General features: G+C 42.9%; 1 protein-coding gene across 3 annotated transcripts in view; it reads left to right on the plus strand.

Moving 5' to 3' along the window:
* PAIP1 (poly(A) binding protein interacting protein 1) overlaps positions 1–23260 on the plus strand; it is a 36303-nt gene that overhangs the window by 11620 nt on the left and 1423 nt on the right. For 2 of the 3 annotated variants that reach the window (XM_059694816.1, XM_059694817.1), the window contains exons 4-10: positions 4130–4242; positions 9273–9384; positions 10702–10827; positions 13180–13286; positions 13733–13850; positions 15534–15588; positions 20464–20557. In XM_059694816.1, the coding sequence (XP_059550799.1) occupies positions 4130–4242; positions 9273–9384; positions 10702–10827; positions 13180–13286; positions 13733–13850; positions 15534–15588; positions 20464–20557 (725 nt within the window). The remainder of the gene's footprint in view (positions 1–4129; positions 4243–9272; positions 9385–10701; positions 10828–13179; positions 13287–13732; positions 13851–15533; positions 15589–20463; positions 20558–23260) is intronic. The other variant, XM_059694818.1, reaches the window with a different exon arrangement.

Below are 23260 nucleotides of genomic sequence, written 5' to 3' on the forward strand. Positions count from 1 at the left end.
GGTCAGCTAGTAGTATGTAGCATGGGATGGTCCTTGGGTAGCTTCCTCGAAGCCCAAGGATAGTGGCTGCTCCTTGAGGGAGCCAGGTTCATGTTCACCTGCCTCCACACTTGTTAACTGTATGGTTCATGGGAGCGTTTAGGTCTCTGTTATATAAAATTTCTGCCGTTGGGGACCCAGGGCTGGAGCCAGATTGCAAAGGCATCAGTGTAGCCGTGGCACTAGACTGGCATTGGATGAGGCTGCAGGCATTTATGAGGAAGGCTCCATATGTATCATGCCTTTTCCCACCTCTTTCTGTTTGATGGGATCTGAAATTAACAGCACGTTAAAAGGACTGCAATATTTTCTCCTAGATGTTGAATAATAGAGCATTATTGGAGTAGGGGAGAAAAAAAGATCATGGGAGAACTTGTCTCATAAATGAGTCCTTAAAAAAAAAAGGGAAACCACAGAGCACCCTGTCTTGTTTTAACATTTCTGCTTGTCTTTATTTCAAATTTTCACGGATTTACATCTTAATTCCTTGGAAATCTAATATCTAGATTATTTTTTCATATAAAGTTTAGTTTTGATGCTAGCATATTATCACAGACACATTAATGCTATTTTAAGGAGGGAACGTAGACAATACTGTATTTTTAAGGCAAATAAGGTCATGTAAGACTGACCAAAAACGGAGTAGGAGGTGAACATAAATAGAACCTTCAGTGTTCTTTGAGTCACCACTAAATGAGCAATTCAAATGTGGAATATATAGGAAGGGTGATTATGATAGCAAACAGGTTGGCTTTTTTGCCAGCTAGTATCTCATTTGACTATATTTCCAATTTGTTCTGGGTTGTTACTGGACCCTAATATTACTTAGCCCAGAAATTTTCAACCTTTTTCATCTCATGGCACACGTAAACTAATTACTAAAATTCTGTGGCGGACCAAAAATGTATTTTTTGCTGATCTGACAAGAAAATAAAGGTATAATTTTGACTCATTCACACTAGACAGCTATTGCTATGTTGACTGTTGTCATTTTTTGTTTGACAGCCTAAGGGAAAAGAGGTCAGTGCCCCTGACTAAATAGTCAGGTATTGCATGATTTAAAAATTCCTGTGGCACACCAGCGTACTTGCCACACACTCCTATTGAAAATCGACCTAGCCAACTCTCAAGTTTCCAGAAACGCCTGAGATTGTAGGAAGATGGAACCGCTCTATTTGTCCTGATACCTACTTTCAGCCTCTAAATGGATTGAAAAAAAATGTGAGATAAGAAATGGAAGAATTACACTCTTGCTTAAACTTTTTCTGGTTTTTCTTCTGTTCTAACTCCTCAGGAGGCTGCCCTGTCATAGTTCTTTAGGGCGGGCAGGAGGGCTGCAGCCTGACAAACTACAGTTTCCGGGCTTATCTCTTAACACATTGCGGACCAGTAGTTTTATTGCTAGCTTTACCCAGTGACCAGATAAGTTTCTATTGAACGAGTACAAAAAACGCTTTACATAAATGTGAAAGGCACTCTTCAAAATTAAATGCCCATTGCATTTTGAAGTTACTTATTACATGTTCTTACAAGCTAATATCTTTTTTAAAAATTCTTGTGATTGGCCACAAGCTTTAGAAGAGAAAACACGAGAATTCTTGTGATATGTCCGCAAGTTAACATTCTGTGGTCAGTGATACACAGATTTGCCAACAGTTCTTAAATTCCATTGAGGGAATTTACTCATAGCAACTGACAAAAGGCCTGTTGTAGAAAAAGAAAAATGACATTAAATATTTAGACCCAACTTTGATTCTTCCCCAAATACCACTAAATGACACTGTGAGGATTTTGAAAGGCCAGAAGCCATGAGGACTGAGGTGGGGAAAGAGAACAGAAGTCCCAGTTTGGGACTAGAAAGCAGGTGTGACGGTGTTAACTGACTTGGCAAATCTAAATAAGTTGAATTCCAAACAGGTGAGGATAATTGAGAATCTCTCTGATTTATAATGCAGAATTTCCAAAAGATGAGGATAAGGAATGAGGCAAAAAGATTGCTAGAAAATCTAAAAAAATTAGATATTTTTGCACTGAGTAGCAGTTTGAAGTTTTATTGTAACCTTTCTTGAGAAATTATTGAAGAAGGTACTCCAGCAAAGCAAAGGAACTAAACAGAAGACGAAGACATGGGGACGAGGAAGCGGGGAATTCTACAGATGTGTGTGTCACCCACACGATGGTGAAGGGAGATCCTGAGAGAATAGCCATGTGAATAGCAGCTGGAAGGCCAGGCTTCCCTGGAGTGGGGCTGAGGCTCCAGGAAAGATTTCCCTGGTGAGATGAGCACAGGTGCTATGTTGGAAGATATTAAGGAATTTACAACTAGTGAGTTTAAGAATAAATCTGAGAGATACATAAAGAACAAAGTACTAGGAAAAAAATTAGTGTCTAGGGAAAACAAAGTTGTGTAAGAAAGGAATAAGTATAATCACATGGTTCAGCTGTAAGTGGAAACACAAAACTAAGGAATAAAATCATGGTGTTATTGGAAGGTGGAAGAGTTGGAAAATAGTGGAATAGAGTGGGATTAAGCAGGGTGAAGTCTAAATGCTCATATTCTATGGTAGGAAATAGTAAGAAGTGATGTCTAAACTGAGGGATTACAGCTCATGCAGGTAGAGGTAAAACATTTTACCTTCAAGAATCCAAGTGGTTGTGGGAGTAAACGAGAGTGTAGTGGGGAAGCAGGAAGCCTTAACCAGCCTGTGGAACTTCTTGTCATTAAGTTGTGCGTGACCATTTTAAAAGTAAACTAAGATACAGGCCATGCCAATAATGGGAAGAGTAGACTTTTTGAATTTGAAATGTGAGAAGTCAGTCTTCTTGATGAGAAATGTTTAGGGTCTTAGGCAAGCAAGAAAATAATTAGAAATAAAAAGATCTAATTATAAAGTACTTACAGCATGCCACGCAATGCCGAACACTTGACGTGTAGTTAATTCATTTACTCCTCAGTGGTTGCATGATATTATTATTATGCCCATTTTATACAGATCTTAACAGAGAAGTTAAATGACTTGTCTGAGGTTACCACAGCTAGTTAGTAGAGCCAGCATAGAGTCAGAAGGGCATCAGGACATTTGTTAGATCTAAACTCTGGTTAACTACCTTTGTGACCTTGGCTAAGTCCCTGAACTTCTTAATGTGTATTTTTCTTACCTAACATTTCGTATAAACTATGTTCTTTACTATTTATTTATTTATTTTTAATATATTTTTATTGATTTTTTACAGAGAGGAAGGGAGAGAGATAGAGAGTTAGAAACATCGATCAGCTGCCTCCTGCACATCTCCTACTGGGGATGTGCCCGCAACCCTGGTACATGCCCTTGACCGGAATCGAACCTGGGACCTTTCAGTCCGCAGGCCGACGCTCTATCCACTGAGCCAAACCGGTTTCGGCGTTCTTTACTATTTAAAGACTACAGTGAAAGTTAAACTTCTTGAGTACAGCTTGGGCTATATCATACAGTCTTCGATATGTAGTGTTTTCTCACTGTCCTTTTTTTTTTAATGGCTTATCCATTTTAACTTCCTCTTTACCCCCAGTGTTTTGGGGTGTTCTTTAAGTGTTAATCTCACACACCAGGTACCATTAGTCACCTCTTTAGGAATCAGGAAACGGAAGCTCAGGGAGGTTTAGTGATGTCCAAAGTCACGGCACAAGGCTTGGGAGCCTCACTCTGGACGACTGGATGCCAGAGTTGTTTCCCTCCTGTTGCTGAGAAGCAGCGCAGAACAATACTTTGGCAGATACTCTTATTCATAACTGGCACTATGCAACCGGGTACATGTACATATTTTGTGAAAAAATGGGTTAGTATAAAGACATACTGTCTGCTTGCTTTCTGGTAAATGATGGGGGGACTTGCCTTAAACATGTTTCTTTGTACTGGCTCTGGTTCTTGGTGTAAGGTTGGGAGGGAGAGTTAACATAATTGCTTTAGGCCTGGCAAGTATAAAACACTTGTACATTTTTCTTTACAATATGGTTGTTTGGGGAGTAGAAATGTTTTTCCTCTCTGGAATGTTGCTGTTTGCATTAATGACGATGTACCTATGTCATAAAAAACTTTTTTCTTTTTGAAAGGCCACGTCCATTCCAAATTTCTCCTACATGGGAGCTCGCCTGTGTAATTACCTGTCCCATCACCTGACAATTAACTCACAGAGTGGCAACTTCCGCCAATTGCTACTTCAAAGGTCAGTGTGAATATATGAAATTAAAGGAAAACTACTTTTGAAGGTACTAGAATTTGACCATTCCTTTTTTCCAAAGACTGTACATTATAGAAAGTTGCAGGGGAGAAGAGAACAGACCATTCTTACTTAAACAGTATTAAAAGTTTACATATATATATCAGTCTTTGTCTGTAGTGGTCTCTGCCTTTGATTTTATGTTTAAAAAAGCCTTTCCCAAGTTCTTAAAAATGATCCCATGTATTTCTTAGTGCTTTTGTACTTTGGTTTAAGCAAGGATCTGATTTATTAATTGCCATGTGTTTAGCCAGTTTTTCCCATACCCCTTTTTTTGAAACGGTCCATTTCCCTGTTGATTTGAACTGCTTGCTACCTTTATCACACCATATCCTCCTATTAGGGTTTTGATTCTGGACTTCCATTATATTCCATTCATCATTTGTTTTATTACCATGCTGTTTTTTAAAAGCTCTAATTTTTAATGTCTGGTCTAGTTCCCCATTGTTTTGTGGAATTTTCTTTGCTATTGCATGCTTTTTTTCTCCAGTGAACTTCAGAATCAGCATGTGAAATTATATAACTCTTGTTGGTATTTATTAGGTATTTTTTGGATGACACTGAATTCATAAACTAATTTGGGGGAACTAACTTTCTTATATTTTGAGTTTTATTCAACAACAAGGTTGTCTGCGTTTATTATAGTTCGCACGTTAGTTCTTTAGAGATACTTTGAATGATTGCACAGTGTGGTTAGCCTGCATGGGAACAGAATGAAGATGCAGAAGTAACTTCAGCAACACATGGAAATCAAGCTTACTGGTGGTGGCTTAGGTCCACGTGCATGAGAGAAAGTGTGCTGCCAACACAGCTGGGAGAGCAACAAAGCAAAGATGGGCTCCTGCCTCTTCACACCAAAATATATTTCAGATACAACGGAGATTTAAATGAAAGTGAGACAGTAAATAATAGGTGGAAATTGCCAACAAAAATCATAGGTTGGTAAAACCCTTTTAAGCAAGACATGATGCCCACAGGCCCTGAAGCAAGAGATTAAACTTAATTACACATAGGTTATAATATTTGGGGGGGGGGGTCATAAGTTTATATGAACTAAAGTAAAAATATATAACACAGGGTAATGACCTCATTTAATTAATACTAGAGGCCCAGTGCATGAATAAAATTCATGCACTTGGTGGGTGGGGGTGGGGTGTCCCTCACCCTGCGCTGCAGTCCAGGAGCCATCAGTCAGACATCCTTAGAGCTGCTGCAGAGGCGGGAGAGGCACCCACCACCGCTGCTGTACTCACCTGCCGTTGAGCCTGGCTTCTGGCTGAATGGTGCTCCCCCTGTGGGAGTGCACTGACCACCAGGAGGAAGCTCCTGCGTTGAGCATCTGCCCCCTGGTGGTCAGTGCACATCGTAGCAACTAGTCATTCTGCCGTTCGGTCGATTTGCATATTAGCCTTTTATTCTATAGGATGAAAAGAGAGGCCTGTTAGGAATGAGTAAGAAAAAGACTAGTATTTCATTAGAAATATTTGGAATGGCTCTGAATGGGTACAGTTTGGAAAAATATTAATGACAAAGTTATGAAAAGATATCTAACCTTCCCTGTAGTTAAAGAAACGCAAATTAAAGCTTCTGGAAAGATGTGAGAGCAGGTACTTCCAGGAGTAGGATGGAAGGAAGGTCGCCCTTCTCTGCTGCTCACCCTGGCGACGCAGTGAAAGGGCTGAGCCCCTGCCTCATGCTGGGAAGTTCCAGCATGATGGACTGAGGTGGAGCCCGGCATGGTTTGTTAAAGCTTCCCAAGGATTCTTCTGTGTGGCTGTGGTTGAGAAGCCCTCTTCCCACTCTTCTGACTCTGCCCCCATGTATGCTTCTGTAGTATTGATACTGTTAGATGTCAACACAGAAAATGCTAATCATACAACTAGTGAAAAGCAGGGCATAGTCTACTACCTAACTTCACAGTATATACACACTTGAAGAAGACAGAAGTTACCTTCACAGCAGTTGTCACTGGGTTGCAGTGACTTTGTTATTTTTCTCTGCTTTAACCTTTCTGAAATAAGCATGTGGTCCTTTTATAGTTGAAACTCTTAAGCTTAAAAAGGTTTAGGTTCTTTTCTCCCACCCAGATAATCAGCCATGTACAGGAGTAGGAATTTGCTTTTGCACATACATTCACATATCTTAATGCATAATAGCTTAGCGTTTATAAAACAAAAGGAGGTCATTTCAAAGATTTTACCTGCAAAGTCGTAAAAGAAAGGTCAGAGAAAGGAGAATAGTCAGCAAGGTGCCTGGATAACTGAATTGGCATTAATTAACTGATCCTTTCCATTATTAACCACAGTGTTCTATTTATAGATATCCCAACTTTTTCCTGGTGAGGAATTAATATGTATGAGAAGGTAACAAATACCTTCTGTCTCTGACTCGCACAGAAGATGTTGCTCATTTAATGCAGCTTGTAAGCATTGGAATCAGCCACACAGGTGCCCAGTAAGCTGTCCTAAGTGTATTTATTTATTAATCTACACTAATAAAAGACAAACATGCAAATTGACCGTACCTTTGCTATGCCTTAAGCCATGCCCACCAGCCAATCAGAGTGACTATATGCAAATTAACCCAACCGAGATGGCAGCCGGCAGCCACAGAGCTAGAGCAAGCAGGAGTCTTGGTTGCCCCAGTGATGGAGGAAGCCAAGCTTCCCGCCTGCCGTGGCCAGCTCTGAGTTCCACTCAAGGCAACAAAGTTTCAATTATAGAAGGTAAATAAACCCCAGATACTTGCTTCCAGCCGGCCATGACCACAGAGCTGGAGCGAGCAGGAGGCTTGGGTTGCCCCTTGCGATGGAGGAAGCTAAGCTTCCCACCGCCCTGGCTGGTTCTGAGCTCCATTCAAGGCTACAAAGTTTCAATTATAGAAGGTAAATAAATCCCAGAATAAAATAAAAAAAGAGGCTGGGAGCTTCCATCGCTGGGGGGCTTGGCCAGCCTGAAAATGGCCCTCAGCCCCTCACCCAGACTGGCCAGGCACCCCAGTGGGGACCCCCCCACCCTGAAGGGGCTGTGGCCAGCCTGCAAACAGCCCTCAGCCCCTCACCCAGGCTGACCAAACCTCCATGGGGTGAAGGTCCCCACTGGGGGTGGGGGCTTGACCAGCCTGCAAACAGCCATCAGCCCTCACCCAGGCTGGCCAGGCACCCCAGTGGGGACTCCCACCCCAAAGTGAGTGTGACCAGCCTGCAAACACCCGTTAGCCCCTCACTCAGGCTAGCCAGGCACCCCAGCGGGACCTCCACCCTGATCCGGGACACCCTTCAGGGCAAACCAGCTGGTCCCCACCCGTGTACCAGGCCTCTATCCTATATAATAAAAGGGTAATATGCAAATTGACCCTAACAGCAAAATGACTGGGAATGACTGGTCACTATGACACACACTGACCACCAGGGGTCAGACGCTCAATGCAGGAGCCGTCCCCTGGTGGTCAGTGCGCTCCCACAGGGGGAGCTCTGCTCAGCCACAAGCCAGGCTGACGGCTGCCAGTACAGTGGTGTTGGTGGGAGCCTCTCCCGCCTCCTCAGCAGCGCTAAGGATGTCCAACTGCAGTTTAGGCCTGCTCCCTGCTGGCAAGTGGACATCCCCCTAGGGCTGCCGGGCTGCCAGAGGGATGTCTGATTGCCATCTAAGGCCAATCCCCCAGGGAGTGGGCCTAAGCCAGCAGGTGGTCATCCTCCGAGGGGTCCCAGACTGCAAGAGGGCATAGGCCAGGCTGAGGGACCCCCCCCCCCCAGTGCACAAATTTTTGTGCACTGGGCCTCTAGTTTTAAATATATTTTTATTGAATTCAGAGAGAAAGGGAGAGAGAGAGAGAAACATCAATAATGATGAGAGAGAATCATTGATTGACTGCCTCCTGCATGCCGCCCCCTGTTGGAGATGAAGCCCGAAACCCTGGCATGTGCTCTTGACTGGAATCAAACCCAGGACCCTTCAGTCCGCAGGCTGACACTCTATCCACTGAGCCAAACCAGTTAGAGCTGTCGTGGGTGTATTTATGGTTGATTCATAAAGATAAATCCTTCGTCAAGAAGTGACTTCTTTTTTCTTCCAAAAAAAGTGCTTTACAAAGCAACCTAAACTGGTCCTTTATGAATGAAAGCCATTTAGTCTCCATGAGTTCCTCCCTTGGTCTTTAAAAGAACTGCCAAGACTAACTTTACGAAAACACAACTGTCCTACCTTATCACCACCTTCCTAATAAAGATAAGGAAAAATACTGACCACCAACATGGTAACAGTTAAAAGTCCATTTAAAAATCTGCGTTAGCAGTAGCTGACCCTCTAATTCACTGACAGGCAGCAGCAGGCTCGCTGTGATGGCTTTAGAACCCTTGTGGGAACTATGGCCGTGAAGCTTTCTTTTTTTACTTATGTAAGGCAAGTGGGCCAATTCAGGGGGAAGTAAGGTATTTGACTCCTTCAGTCTCTATTAGGAATAGAGACCAAATCAATTGCTTTCTATGTGTCTATTCAGTTGGGGACTTCCCCTGTTCTCTGATCTCTATACTGAAAATTACAAGGATAATGGGCTTAATAAGAACTCATTTTATTTTCAGTGTAGATGGAGGCCATATTTATGTATTTTTAAAGATCTGTTTCAAAGTTCATGTATTAGAAAGAGAACATTTTACAGAGACAGGTTGGGTAAAAAAAGTGCCACTTTATCTGAACCTCATAAAACCTTTGTTGTTTAAACTTAACTACCACTTGATCTCATAGGTTTATTTTCAACTATTCCTATCAGTTCTTAAAACCAGGCATCTCAGTAAGAGAAGATGACGTGTAGTCTGGTCTCTGCACTAGTCAGGAACATTTTTATTACAGAAAGTCAGGGCCGTGGTGCATTGCACTTGCCTCTATCGCTTGTGAACAACCAGACCAACAAATGGTCATCTTGTTTGACTGTTTAAAAAACAGAGCAATGTGAGATTATAAAAGGTTTATCTCTATTAGATGTCGGACTGAATATGAACTTAGAGATCAAGCTGCAAAGGGGGATGAAGCAACTCGAAAACGATTCCATGCCTTCGTGCTCTTTCTGGGAGAACTTTATCTTAAGCTGGAGGTGAGGAGTCATTTTCTTTTGTTAAGTACTTTTGTTAAGTAAAGCTTGCGAACAAATTGATCTCAATAAGGAATTTGTGTTTACATTACTTTTACAACATAAAGAGTGAAATGGGAGAGAAAATGACGACTCAGTGCCTGTCTTCCTGTTCCAGGGCAAGGTGCTGAGTAGTTCTGAGCATTGGAAAGTCTTCATGTGCTCCATGGGTGTTTAAGCGTTTAAAATGTAGACATGCATACTTCTTTGGATTCTTGCCTCAGGGACATTAGTACACGTAACATGTTGACATTGAGATGGTGACTGAAAAACAACTTGACCTACAGGACATAAATCTTTGAGTGAAGAGGGGAGAGACTAGAGTTTGGTTGTTATACCCAGTTCACCCAGATTAGGTCTTGGTCCTGTTTTATATGTTAATCTTCCACATAAAATGCATTTGTACAAAGGGTACAGCTAACCTTGTTTGTAAATTGGTGGTATGTGAGCATACGCTGGTTAGTAGGCAATTTAAGTCGAGCTAGTACTTTGTAAAGGATATTCAGTTTGTTCTTTGACAAGTTAGTCCTGACTAGTTAGTCTCAGATTCAGGTTTATCTATTTAAGTCTGAATTGGGGACTTAGCACCATAAACACCACTGAAAAGACAAGAATCCACCATCAGATGTACATCAGGGCATCTACAAGTCTTCATCCAATCCAGTGCCCACTTGACTGTCCCTTTTATCACAGAGGCTCAGTTTTATAAAACTTGCATGTCTTAACCTTTTCTATTGTTATGAGCCACAATAAGAGCACCAATACAAACATGCCTTGGACGGAGAGCCGTTTAAGATGCTCTGCATTTCTCCTTGGAAGTTATGGTGCTGTGTGGGGGAGGGGGAAGACCAGGCATGCCTCTCGAGCCTGAAGTTCTTCCAGCCAGAGAGCCAAGACACGTAGACCATTCTCATGCAAAACCAGAGTATTTGTAAACAGTATATGAACCGCAGAGTAAAATGCTGTGTGTTCCCCAAAAGGGGGGAGGTAGCTTAGTAGACTAGAGATGCTTCATGAAGCAGTAACATTCAAGGAGGCTTACGTTATCCAGACCACACATTACATGTGATAAATGAAAAAAGTTTGACCTATAGTTGACTAGTTCTATTAGAAATTTTAGTTATATGTAAGGTAAGTCTAATTTTGTGAAGGTATCAGAGTGTGTCCCTATGATTTTTGTATCGTTTTAAAGTGCTTATTTTGCCAGCACTTTGTTAGATCATTTATCTATCTGTATCATGTTTTGGCATAGTTGCTGTTCATTTTCTTTTATCCCCAAAGATCAAAGGAACAAATGGGCAGGTTACAAGAGCAGATATTCTTCAGGCTGGTCTTCGGGAGTTGCTGAATGCCCTCTTTTCTAACCCTGTGGATGATAACCTAATTTGCGCAGTAAAATTACTAAAGGTAGGTTTTACTTATTTTCTTTCCTTAAAGTGTAACTAACTAACTGTTCTACCCATCTAGCATATAATTTGGAGAAAGGAAAGTAGATATATAGTACACAAATGAATTCAACATAGTTATTACGTTAAGTTAAATATTGACATTTTATTTTGCTCTGGAATTTAAATATTTTAGAAAAGCAACACATGCTTATTTACTGTAATAAGTGGATTTTAGAGTGAAAAATTGGAGTCCTTAGCAGTGCCCCTTCCATCCCCACGTCTGTAGGTGTATCTCATAAGTACCATCTGACTCTGCTGCTTTACCACCTACGGAAGATCTTAGATCTTTGCGTGGCACACAAATTGACTTCTTTCTGAAGTAGCTTCCCAGTGTTCCAGTGTTTACATGCACATTGTTTACCCATTGTTGCCGAACAGTGGATTACTTTTAACTTAGTCTCAGCAGCATTGTTGATGATCGTTCATCGTCTTTATATAGGTTAAATGCCTGCACATAGGTTTGGTGGACCAGAGAGCATGTATACCCTAATTTGATAAGTACAGATGCTCCTTCATTTAGGATGGGGTTATGTCTCCCTAAACCCACTGTAAACTAAAAATATTGTAAGTTGAATATACATTTAATACAAGTAACCTACCAAACCACAGAGCTTCGCCAAGCCTATCTCAGACTTGCTCAGAACACTTCCATTAGGCTGCAGTGGGCAGAATCATCCGCCACATGAAAACATGGTTGAGTATCGGTTGTTTGCTCTCCTGATTACATACCTGCTGGGAGCTGCAGCTCATAGCCATTGTCCAGCATCCTGAGAGAGGATCGTACCACAAGTCATCAGCCTGGGGGAAGATAAAAAATTCAAAGCAGTTTTAGTTTCTACTGAATGCTTATTGCCTCTGAACCACTGTAAAGTTAAAAAAAAGTTATAAGTTTAGTCCCGCTGGCATGGCTCAGTGGTTGAGTGTTGACCTGTGAACCAGGAAGTCACAGTTCGATTCCCAGTCAGGGCACAGGCCCGGGTTGCGAGCTCAATTCCAAGCATGGGCATGGCATGCAGGAGGCAGCCAATCAGTGATTCTCTCTCATCGTTTCTGTCTCTCCCTCTCCTTTCCTCTCTGAAATCAGTAAACATATACTTAAAAAATATATAACTCTATCTCTGGCCAGTGTAGCTAAGTTGGTTGGACCACTGTCCTATATACCTAAAGGTCGAGTATTCAACCTAGATCCCCGGTTGGGGTGCCTACCGGCAGCAACTGATCAATGTTTCTCCCTCTCCCTTCCTCTCTCTCTCGAAAATCAGTAAAAAGGAAAGAAAGAAAACATATCCTCAGGTGAGGATTTAAAAAAAATTATAAGTCTAACCATCATAAGGTGGGGACCTTCTGTCATGCCAAATTTCTCTTCCAAACACTTAACCACAGTGTATTCCCACCCCTCTTCCCATCTGTATCCTTATCAGTGATAGATGCAAGCAATCCTGGGGTTGGTTTTGTCAGATGATGTAAAAAGGAAAACCTCATTTCAGTTTGCATTTTCCTGATCACTAGTGAAGTTAAGCATTTTTTTATTAGACATGACTTAGCTTCTGTGAACTACCTGTGACATCCTTAACTCATTTTTTTTCCCGATGAAGTGTTTGTTTTAATTCGTTGCTTCAATACTTATTGCACCCTGCATGTTTCAAAAAGTGACATATTGATTAAAATTGTACAACCTACCTTAGTCATACAGGGACTAAGCCATAGTCATCCTATATAATAAAAGGCTAATATGCAAATTGTCCCCCAGGAGTTCAACTGGGAATTCGACCAGTGGCGGGGCCAGCCGGCCTCAATTGGGGCAGGCTGGCAGAACCCCACCTGTGCATGAATTCATGCACCGGGCCTCTAGTTAACACATAAAACCTTTGGTTAAAGATCTGCTATAGTTTATTGGTTTCTTTCAGTCAAGAAAAACACTGAAGGTATTGAGATACCTGAGTATTAGATGGTAGAGAACAACTAGGAATATTTAACTTTTGTTTAAAGAATGCTTTGGGCGGCCCTAGCTGGTTTGGCTCAGTGGATAGAGTGTCAGCCCGCGGACTGAAGGGTCCCAGGTTCGATTCCGGTCAAGGGCACGTGCCAGGTTGCAGGCTCAATCCACAGTAGGGGACGTGTAGGAGGCAGCTGATCAATATTTTTCATCATTGATGTTTCTCTCCCTCTTCCTCTCTGAAATCAATAAAAATATATTTTTAAAAAAAAGAATGCTTGGGGTAGGGAAGAATGCTTGAAGTGCTACTCTTATATTTTTAGAATATTGATACTTGATTGAATTCGTTCTTTTATTAATCCCTGTGTATTTTAGTTGACAGGGTCAGTGTTGGAAGATGCCTGGAAGGAAAAAGGAAAGACGGACATGCAGGAAGTTATCCAGAGGATTGAAAATGTCGTCCTGGATGCGCACTGCAGCAGGTAGGAGAAGGGAGGTGGACGCCAGGGAGCCAAGTCCTTTTCTTTTAATCAGCTGTGCTTCATCGGAACAATTGAAATCTTACAGATTCATCCACAGAAACCTTTTATTAAAGGCATAGTGTTTTACCTGTGGCTTCTGCTCACCTAGACATTTTTCCTCAGTTATTCAATAAATGCCTAGGTGTACTACTCTCAGTCTAGTAGGAAGCATAGATATGCTTGCAGGATGGCCACTGCATTTAGGAACCATATATTACTTACATGGAACAAATTTCAAGGCTATTTTTTTTAAGGGTGAATTTGTGTCATTATAGGAGATGTGTGGAAAATTAAAGCATTGACTGGACATGTTAAATTGGTGAAATGGTGGTAGGAGTCTGGTATTTTAGAGCCTGACAACACATAGGGTGAATACTCACTCACTCCTTTTCCACTTCTGTCTGCAGAGACGTGAAGCAGATGCTCTTGAAGCTTGTAGAGCTCCGGTCAAGTAACTGGGGTAGAGTCCATGTAACCTCAACATACAGAGAAGCAACACCTGAAAATGACCCCAACTATTTTATGGTATGCCAGTGTTTGCTGTTTAAATGTTGCTTATTGCTTGAATTCAACTTTGGAAATTTCTACGAGTTACATAAAGCCATTCCCAGAATTTAATGCCTAATAACTCTTCACTGGCTTAGGGTTCCTGGCAGCAAGCAGAGCAGGTAAATAGAAGAGACATGGGTTCCTCCCATGGCGGGTGGACTAGAGAAAGAGCCACCCAATGGCCAGGGAAATGATGAGACTTGGACTTAAGTGAGTGTAGGGATTCCAGGAAACTGTTTCCCAGGGAATTCATAACCAAGGCCTGCAGCTCAAACTGTTACTTTGTATGTTATCATAAAGGAAACTAAGAAAATAAAAATAATTACCAGGCCAATGATCCCGGAAGCTCCCAACATGACCAAACACAGCAGTTAGGGAGGAACTAGAAGCCAGGTGCACAGATCCGTGCAGTGGGTTCCTTTGGCCTGGCCTGCGGGGGGGTCAGGCCGAAACTGGCTCTCCAACATTCCCCAAGGTGTTCTGGTTTGCAAGAGGGTGCAGGTCAGGCCAAGGACCCCACCGGTGCACAATCGGGACTGGGGAAGGGACCACAGGAGGGCTCCAGGGCATGTCCGGCCCTTGCCCAGTCCCGATCGGCCGGACCCCAGCAGCAAGCTAACCTACCAGAGTTGGAGCGTCTGCCCCCTGGTGGTCAGTGCGTGTCATAGCAACTGGTCGAACGGTGGGACACTTAGCATATTAGGCATTTATTATATAGGACTAGGGGCCCAGTGCATGAATTTGTGCACCTGGAACTGTGGGCCATGGTGGGCACAGGGGCAAGTCTCAGCCCATCCTCTGCACCCCTTCCTGGCCCCTCCTGCCACGGCCCCCAGTCCCCTGTCTGCTGGCAGCCCCACTCCCACCGCAAGTGGCGGCTGCTGCCCTGATCACCCCTCAGGAGCAGGGGGAGATGGAGAGGCCCTCAGAGGCAAGCAGGGCTGGCAGCCACTGCTTGCACTTGCTGACGGCGCCAAGTGATTGGGACTGGCGCTGGACACTGGCAACAGGTGCAAGCAGGGCCAGTGCCGGCAGCAGGTGCAAGTGCCAGGTGGGATCACAGCGTGTGGGAGCGAAGAATTTTCAGTAATCACCAGAGGCTCGCCCTGATGACAGCAGCCAGTGCCCCGCCGTGGTCTGGTGCCCCGGCTCACCTGCTCCACCATCCCGCCGTGGGTGACACCCGCCATGTTCCACGCTCTGCCACCTGCTGCTGATGCCCGCCATGTTCCACGCTCTGCCCCGGTGGACGTCATAGCAACTGGTTGTTCGGTTGTTCAGCCATTCGGTCTGTTTGCATATTAGGGTTTTATGTATATAGGTTGCTCCTACAACCCCCATCTCAGAGAAATGGTGGGAAGGGGTAACCAAAACAATCTGAGTGGATGCTGAGTCACACTGCACCGCAGAACAGTTCACCGTGAGTAACAGACCGTAGACACAGCGCTAGAACAAGAACTCGAGATAATAGAATGAATCTGAAGAGCAGAGACGTTCCCAATGAAATGGCAGTAGCAGCCGGGAGGCTTGTGTTTGCTGGTTCTTACATTGCATTATGAGGTGCAGCTGGGTGGCATCAGCCATGCTTCATTGATAATGTGCTCCTAAAAAATCAATTGTGAGAGGATGACATGTTTTTGTCCCTTTGTTTCATCCTAGAATGAACCAACATTTTATACATCTGATGGTGTTCCTTTCACTGCAGCTGATCCAGGTATCTTGTCTCATGGTCTTCCCTCCCCCCCTCTACCCTCCCCCCCCCCCCCCGCCCCTAGTTTTTGGTAAGATAGGAAATTACAGAAAATCATCCCTTCACCAGCACAGAACTGTAGCTTTTCAAAGAGTTCATATCATTCTGAAAAGGAAGGTGAAGGCTTGTCTCATATGTGGTGTTCTTTACAGTAACCACTAGAAACCATTTCAAGTGGAATGTGTCTAATCACCCTAACAATGCAGGGTCAGGAGAATCCCTCAATTAAATGCCACCATTTTTATTTTGTATTTCTTCTCATACTTGGTTTTCATACTCTGAACGTTAGGTGATTAGAATGGAAGGAAAAGATGGTTCTAATTCACTATGTAGTCAGCAGCTTTTATTAATATGGGTCAATACTTGCAGATACTGAGAATTACGGATTTTATTAATACTTGGTGGGTCAAAGTTTATTAAAAATCTAAACCTCTGCACGCTTCCCCTTCCAGAAAGTGGCATTTGTAGAAGCATTGCTTGTGGTAAATGGGACTGCAGTGTGAGCAAGAGAGAAGTTTCCCGTTTAGTACAAACTACAGCCAGCGGATGGTCGGCACGTCCCCATTTGTCCGCTGGGTCTCGGGCTCTCATTGTCCCTGCCTGTCGCACAGGAATGCAGGAAGGAGAAATGGCTACTTAACTTCCAGCTTCAAATTGGGAAGCATTAAAAAGGATATGAAAACCACAAAGAACTGACTTGTTGATTCACAGTCAAGATTAAACTAAGTTTGGGACCAGGGAGAGGTCAATGGGGGGGAAAGGAGAGTTATTACATTGTTTAGAGTTTAAACAATAAAGAATTTTTTAAAAATATATTTTATTGATTTTTTAGAGAGGAAGGGAGAGGGATAGAGAGTTAGAAACATCGATGAGAGAGAAACATCGATCAGCTGCCTCCTGCACACCCCCTACTGGGGATGTGCCCGCAACCAAGGTACATGCCCTTGACCGGAATCGAACCTGGGACCTTTCAGTCTGCAGACCGATGCTCTGGCCAGTGAGCCAAACCGGTTAGGGCCGTGGTCGGCAAACTCTGGCTTGCGAGCCCCATGCGGCTCTTTGGCCCTTTGAGTGTGGCTCTTCCTAAGCTTTAGGAGCACCCTAATTAAGTTAATAACAATGTACCTACCTATATAGTTTAAGTTTAAAAAATTTGGCTCTCAAAAGAAATTTCAATCATTGTACTGTTGATATTTAGCTCTGTTGACTAATGAGTTTGCCGACCCTTGGGTTAGGGCAAACAGTAAAGAATTTAAAAACAGAAAAGATTAAATTAAGGTCATGTTACCATACTACTGCATACTTTGGGCCTTTTAAAGAAATAAAACCCTACAGATAACTGCTAAACCATTCTCCCTTGTCATTGATCCGTCACCCAAGTTTAGTCCTGTCACTTCTCTCTCAGAGGTAACTACTGTCCCAAGTTTGTGTCACTGTGATTTTTACCACATGTGTCTATAAACTGGATTGTCTCACACAGAAGTATTAACCCAAAGTTGTATCTTACTATACCCTGCTTTTTGCAACTTATTTTTATTCAGTATTACTTTTAGGATTTATATGTGTTGATACATATAGCTTTGGTTCCCTTATTTTAAATGCCAGATAATAATGGGACTGCAGTGTGAGCAAGAGAGAAAACTAAAGCAGCGTGTGGGAGCAAGTTCATAGATCCCTGCTGTGGGTGGCCGGGTGGTCCATACCGGTTCCCACAGGCAGTGCTGCACAAACATCTTTAGGTCCTTGTGCACTTGCGGAAGTTCCTCTACAGTGAGGAGGCAAAACTGTCACATTACAGGATATCTGCATCTTCAGCTTCACTAAATGTTGTTATACTGCTTTCCAGGATGATCATACTACTTAGTATTTCCAGGGTGTGAGAGTTCCTAGTTCTCATCTTTGGCAATGCTGTTACCAGACCTAATTTTTGTCAGTCTGATTGTATGAAATTGTGAATTTTTATTTTCCACTAATGATACTGAATTTCTCTTCATGTTTCTGTTGAACTTTTTATTTGTTCCTTTGAGAACATTTCCGTTGGAGCCTTTGTCTTGTTGATTTGTAATTACTTGCATACCCTAGAAAGTCAGCCACAGTCAGCTTTTCTCAGTATGGGCTGCCCTTCCCTTTTGTTTATCTTAGCAATGGAAGCCTTGAGTTGAATGTAAACTAAGTCATGTCGTATCTTCTGTTGCTTTATATTTAGGTCTTTCATCGTTTGGCTAGTTTTTATATGTGGGTAGAGCAGGAATTCAGTATTTTTTCCATAGTCTCTCATGTCAACAGCAGGTGTGGAGTCATCCTTCCTCTCTTAGGTAAAATGTGCCTGTGTGTACCATGGAACTCCTCTGTAAAGTTGTCTTACACCTCTGTCTCCACGCGGATCTTTGTCTGTCTCTCCCAACACTGATAGGCATTCTTAATCAGTCTGACTTTGCTGTCTGGTAAGACAGAGTTTCCTTTTTTCCTTATTCTTCAAACAAGTTACTTAGATTCCTTGTGGGTTTTTTCGTTCTTCTTTGTCTGGTCCATTTTTCTATCATTTGTTCTGTTCACACTTACTTACTTTGTTCTCAATCACTGGAAGGCACAGATATTGTAGCCTTTACGACTGCTCCAGTGTTTAAGTGCGCTTTCCTTTTTCTTCATGAAACTTGTGACTTGGATTGTAGGAGCATGTCCAAAGAGGATTTTGTATTTGCTTCTGTTGGGAGCCCAGGGGTAGCAGTGGCTTGAAATGAGTTTTTTTTCTTGTCCGAGGTGTTTTTATGTGGATAGTAACAATTGGAGGTGCAGGCCCACGTCGTATTCTCCGAGGAACCAGAGTACTTCTCTCCCGTTCCAAACCTAGACAGATACACCGAACTGCTTTGCCACTGAGATGTTTTGCAGTTTGCTTTTTTCCTGTTCCATTTTTTGCTTGGGATATCAGCCCTTTTTTACATATATATATATTTATTTATTTCATAGAGGAAGGAGAGGGAGGGAGGGAGAGAGCGAGCCTTTCAGTGATGAAAGAGAATCATTGATTGGCTGCCTCCTGCATGCCCCCACACTGGGGATTGAGCCCACAACCTGGGCATGTGCCCTGACCGGAAATTGAACTCTGACCTCCTGATTCATAGGCCGATGCTCAGTCACTGAGCCACAATGGCCAGGCAGGATATTAGCCCTTTGAATGACCTGGTTTTGTGCAGAGTGGATGAGGTGGGGCGTGAATTCCATCTTCCTGCTTCAATGGGCCCAAGACCTTTCTTTCTGACCTGTGGGTTTTAAATCCAAACCCACGTGGCCCACCAGCCTCCGGCTGCTATAAGGATGTATGGCTTTGAGTTCCCTTTCGTTTCTGTCATCAAGAGACTTGATGTTTTTTGTGAACTCATCTGTACATTTAAAAGAATGTTTCTTACCTGTTAGCTCAAGTATTTGTTGCAGGGGGGCTTTATAAGATAAAATGGTCTCCAAATTGCCAAAATGGAATGTCAAAATATTGCCAATCCTTTAAGCTGGAATTCATGTGTTTAGAAACTGACAATCTTGGGAAAAACATCTTTACCCAGTCAAGTATAATTATATTATCCTCTTGAAATCTGAGGTAGCTGTTTTTCACAGGAAACTACTTTTAAGGTAACTAGTTTTTATACATTGATCCATTTTGTTATTCAAAGGTAAAGACTCTACACAGACATGCTAATCTTACAAGATACTCAGTCACTGTGCTTCAGGCAGTTGGCAGATGGAGAGCTATCCTGTCACCCGTATTGCCTAGGAAGAGCCCACTGAGGAAAAGGTGGTAGAGCTGAAACATTTATTAGGTAGCTACCTCCCCGCTGTCTCCAGGACAAGGAAGGAAAGAACATGCCCGGAGCCGTTAGGGTGGCCTCCACCGCCTGAGGAACATGGAAAAGTGGCTATTACCTGCAGCCAGATAGATAGATCGCTTTACCCCCTTGGGGAGGATAACAGAGCCCAGAAGCCAGGGCGTTTGATTGAAATCTCTCCTTGTGGAAGGAAAATAGGAGAGAATGGAGAACACGTGTTCTTCCCCACAAAATATATAGCCAGTATTTTGCCTGATGGAAAGAAGCAGGAGAGAACGTAGACAGCATACACATAGCCTGTGAAATGTCCTCTGGTATATGCACAGTGGCTTTGATTTCCAACTTACATTTAGAGGAATATGTATATAATTTAGAGTCATGAGGATGCAGGGGGCAGAAGCAAGCCAATTAGGATAGGTTTTGTAAAAGCTATTCTTAAATATGTAATTAAGCTGACTTACTAGATCAGTGGTCAGCAAATTCATTTGTCAACAGAGCCAAATATCAACAGTACAACGATTGAAATTTCTTTTGAGAGCCATATTTTTTAAACTTAAACTATATAGGTAGGTACATTGTTATTAACTTAATTAGGGTACTCCTAAGCTGGCCTTTGCTAAAAACGTCCTCAATTTGATTGAGGTATGTTCGCTGAGTTCGACCCCTTCCAACTCTCCCATCCACACTCATCTTGTATACTTGTTTCATCTATCTCCTTTCCGAAAACCAACTTCTGTGCATGGGCCACGAAGTTCCAATTGCACTGTACATGGACGCCTGTACATGGTATTTTGTGGAAGAGCCACACTCAAGGGGCCAAAGAGCCGCATGTGGCTCGCGAGCTGCGGTTTGCCAACCTCTGTACTAGATGAATATACACAGCTTACTGATGTTTAAACTTTGGATGTACTTAAATGAAAAGTCATAATATTAAAATTTCTTAGGAAAAACTGGCTAATACATATTTCCTGTGAATTTTTCCAGCATTTAAATTTTTTCATTATTTCATTTTTCTTAGATTACCAAGAGAAATATCAAGAGTTACTTGAAAGAGAAGACTTTTTTCCAGATTATGAAGAAAATGGAACAGATTTATCAGGCGCTGGTGATCCGTAAGTTCTCTTTAGCTACTAACTTTATTTGTGAACTTTCTGTGGCCACAGCTTGTAGATAGAGTTTAGACTGGAAAAAAGCAGATAATGAAAGAATGTGCATTTTGATTAGATGGTATTATAGTGGTATGTAAGTAGTACTTATTTACCAAAAATTTTCACATAATCATGTTGGAAAACACACAAACTATGATTTAAAAAAATACAAAACTATGATTTTTTAAATGTATCTATAGTTGAGGGGAAAAACTATTAAAATGTATACACAAGCATAATTCATTTTTATAAAATAGATTCTATTTTTATACCTAAGACTTTAAAATAAGCAGGTTCTATGCCATTTTCTCCATCTACAAACTAGGAATAGTAGTACCTGTCCTTGAAATTTTTGAGACATAAATGAGAATATATAAATGCTCTGGCACAGAACAAACAGCTCAAATCTTAGCTGTTCAAAGGATGACTTAAGATTGAAGAGAGGAAATTACTATATAAAAATATTGCTACTGATGGGAATTTGTAAGTTATGGTCTTATTCTCATTTCATTTACCTGTCATTCTTGATAATACAAATTTCTTATCACTTTCCATCAGATTTAACTACATTTTGTTATAGATGGATGAAAAACCTGTGAGGATTAGCCCCAGCTCTGTTAACAGCTTATAGGAATTTGGACAGGCTGCTTGGGTCCTCTTCTTCCTCAGTGGTGGGAAGAGTAAATTAAATCTGTAAGGACCTACGCACACTTAGGAAAGGTCACCCCTGCTGGGTGTGCCACTAGAAGTTCAAGGTGTTCTTGGCATGCAGGTGATAGTGCCTGTCTTCTTAAGATGGTTGTGAGAATTCCGTAAGGATGTGTGTATTAAGGCCTTCGTGGGCACTTAAATAGGAAAACATTGTTTCCATCATTTTAAACTACTGCATAGTTAGAAAAAATCTGAAATAGATGATCTCTAAAGTAGCTTCTTGCTATGAAAGTCTGATTCCAAATAGGTTATGACTAAGTTGACACTGTCAGAATACCATTTCTGATGTTAAGCATCATTAGAGGGGGATGGTACATTGAAATTATGTTCTAGTCCTATCTAATAGACAAACATGGTAATTGACCGTACCTTCGCTATGCCTCACATTGGCTAATCAGCGCAATATGCAAATTAACCGCCAACAAAGACAGCTAATTTGCATACTGCAGGCAGGGCGGGACAGCGCAAGCCGCCATCCAGGCCCCCGTGTGCGACCCCAGAAGCCGCCTGCCTGCCGCCCGTGATTGGATCCGATCCGGGCCACAGGCTGGCCCCAGAAGCCCCAGAAATCGGTGCTCAGGGGGATATGGGGGTCCCCTGCCCAGGCCTGACACCTCTGGCGGAGGCGTCAGGCCTGGGCGGGGGGCGGAGCCAGAGATCCGAGGGTGATAGGGGTCAACACCTCTGGCGGAGGCGTCAGGCCTGGGTGGGGGGCGGAGCCAGCGATCCGAGGGTGATAGGGGTCAACACCTCTGGCAGAGGCGTCAGGCCTGGGCGAGGGCGGAGCCGGTGATGGGGAGAGATGAGGGTCCCTTGCCCAGGCCTGAAGCCTGGGCCAAAGGCATCAGGCCTGGGTGGGGTGGCAAGCCAGCGATTGGTGTGAACTACAGAGGAAACACCTTTTCTGACCGCCCATTGGCTAAGCTCCCTGTATGCCGCTGGTAATATTCTTAGTAACTTAGGTAATAAGAATCCAAAAGGGTGATCTAGGGCTTTTCACCACACTCCTGGTGAAAAAACGAAGGTCCGCTGCTGGAGGGCTAAGAAATGTCATATCCTGCCCTAGCCACTTTGGCTCAGTGGATAATGCCTTGGCCTGCCGATGGCAGGGTCTGGGTTCAATTCTGACCAAGGGCATGTACCTAGGTTGTAGGCTTCTCCCTGGCCAGGGCCCAGGTCAGAGCTCATGCAGGAGGCAACCAATCAAAGTGTCCCTCTCACTTTGCTGTTTCTCTCTTTCCCTCTCTCTTCCACATTCTCTAAAAATCAATGGAAACATATCCTCAGGTGAGGATAAAAAAAATAATAAAGAAATTATTATATGAAAGACACATCTTGAAAATGCCTAAAGAAAGTTGTCAGTTTTTCATGGTGAAGGGACTGGAGTCCGTGTTGATGAAAAAACCTTGCTGGCTGCGGTGACTGGCAGTGGCTGCAGCAGCGGGTGATGGGGCTGGTACCTTCCCCTGATCAGCCCGGTCATCTCCCACAAAGGGAGGCCAGACTGCGGTTTAGGCCCTATCCCTAAGGGGAGCAGGGAGCGAGCCTGAGCCATCACTAGGACATCCCCTGAGGGTTCCCAGTATGTGAGAGGGGGCAGGCTGGGCTGAGGGGGGGACCCCCCCCCCCCCGTGCACAAATTTCGTGCAGCGGACCCCTAGTTATATAGTATAATTGTTGCTAAACTAAAAGGTAAAGCCTTTGATTTCACTTTTAGATTAGGTTAAAGAATTTAACATATGTCTAAAGTATAGCAGAATCTTAACTTCAAAGACAAGGGACTCCGAATCCACTGTAAAACTTAACACACCATACTAAGCTTTTGTTGTCTGAGGACTGACATTTAATGTAATTCTAAACAGTGCTTGCGTTCTATAATCCAGTCTAGGAAAGTTACACCAGATACCTTTCCTCATGTCTTAGCATCTTAAGACATTTCCTTTTTTTTTTTCCTTT

The sequence above is a fragment of the Myotis daubentonii genome, chromosome 4 (genome assembly GCF_963259705.1).
Source record: "Myotis daubentonii chromosome 4, mMyoDau2.1, whole genome shotgun sequence".
Classification (NCBI taxonomy): Eukaryota; Metazoa; Chordata; class Mammalia; order Chiroptera; family Vespertilionidae; genus Myotis; species Myotis daubentonii.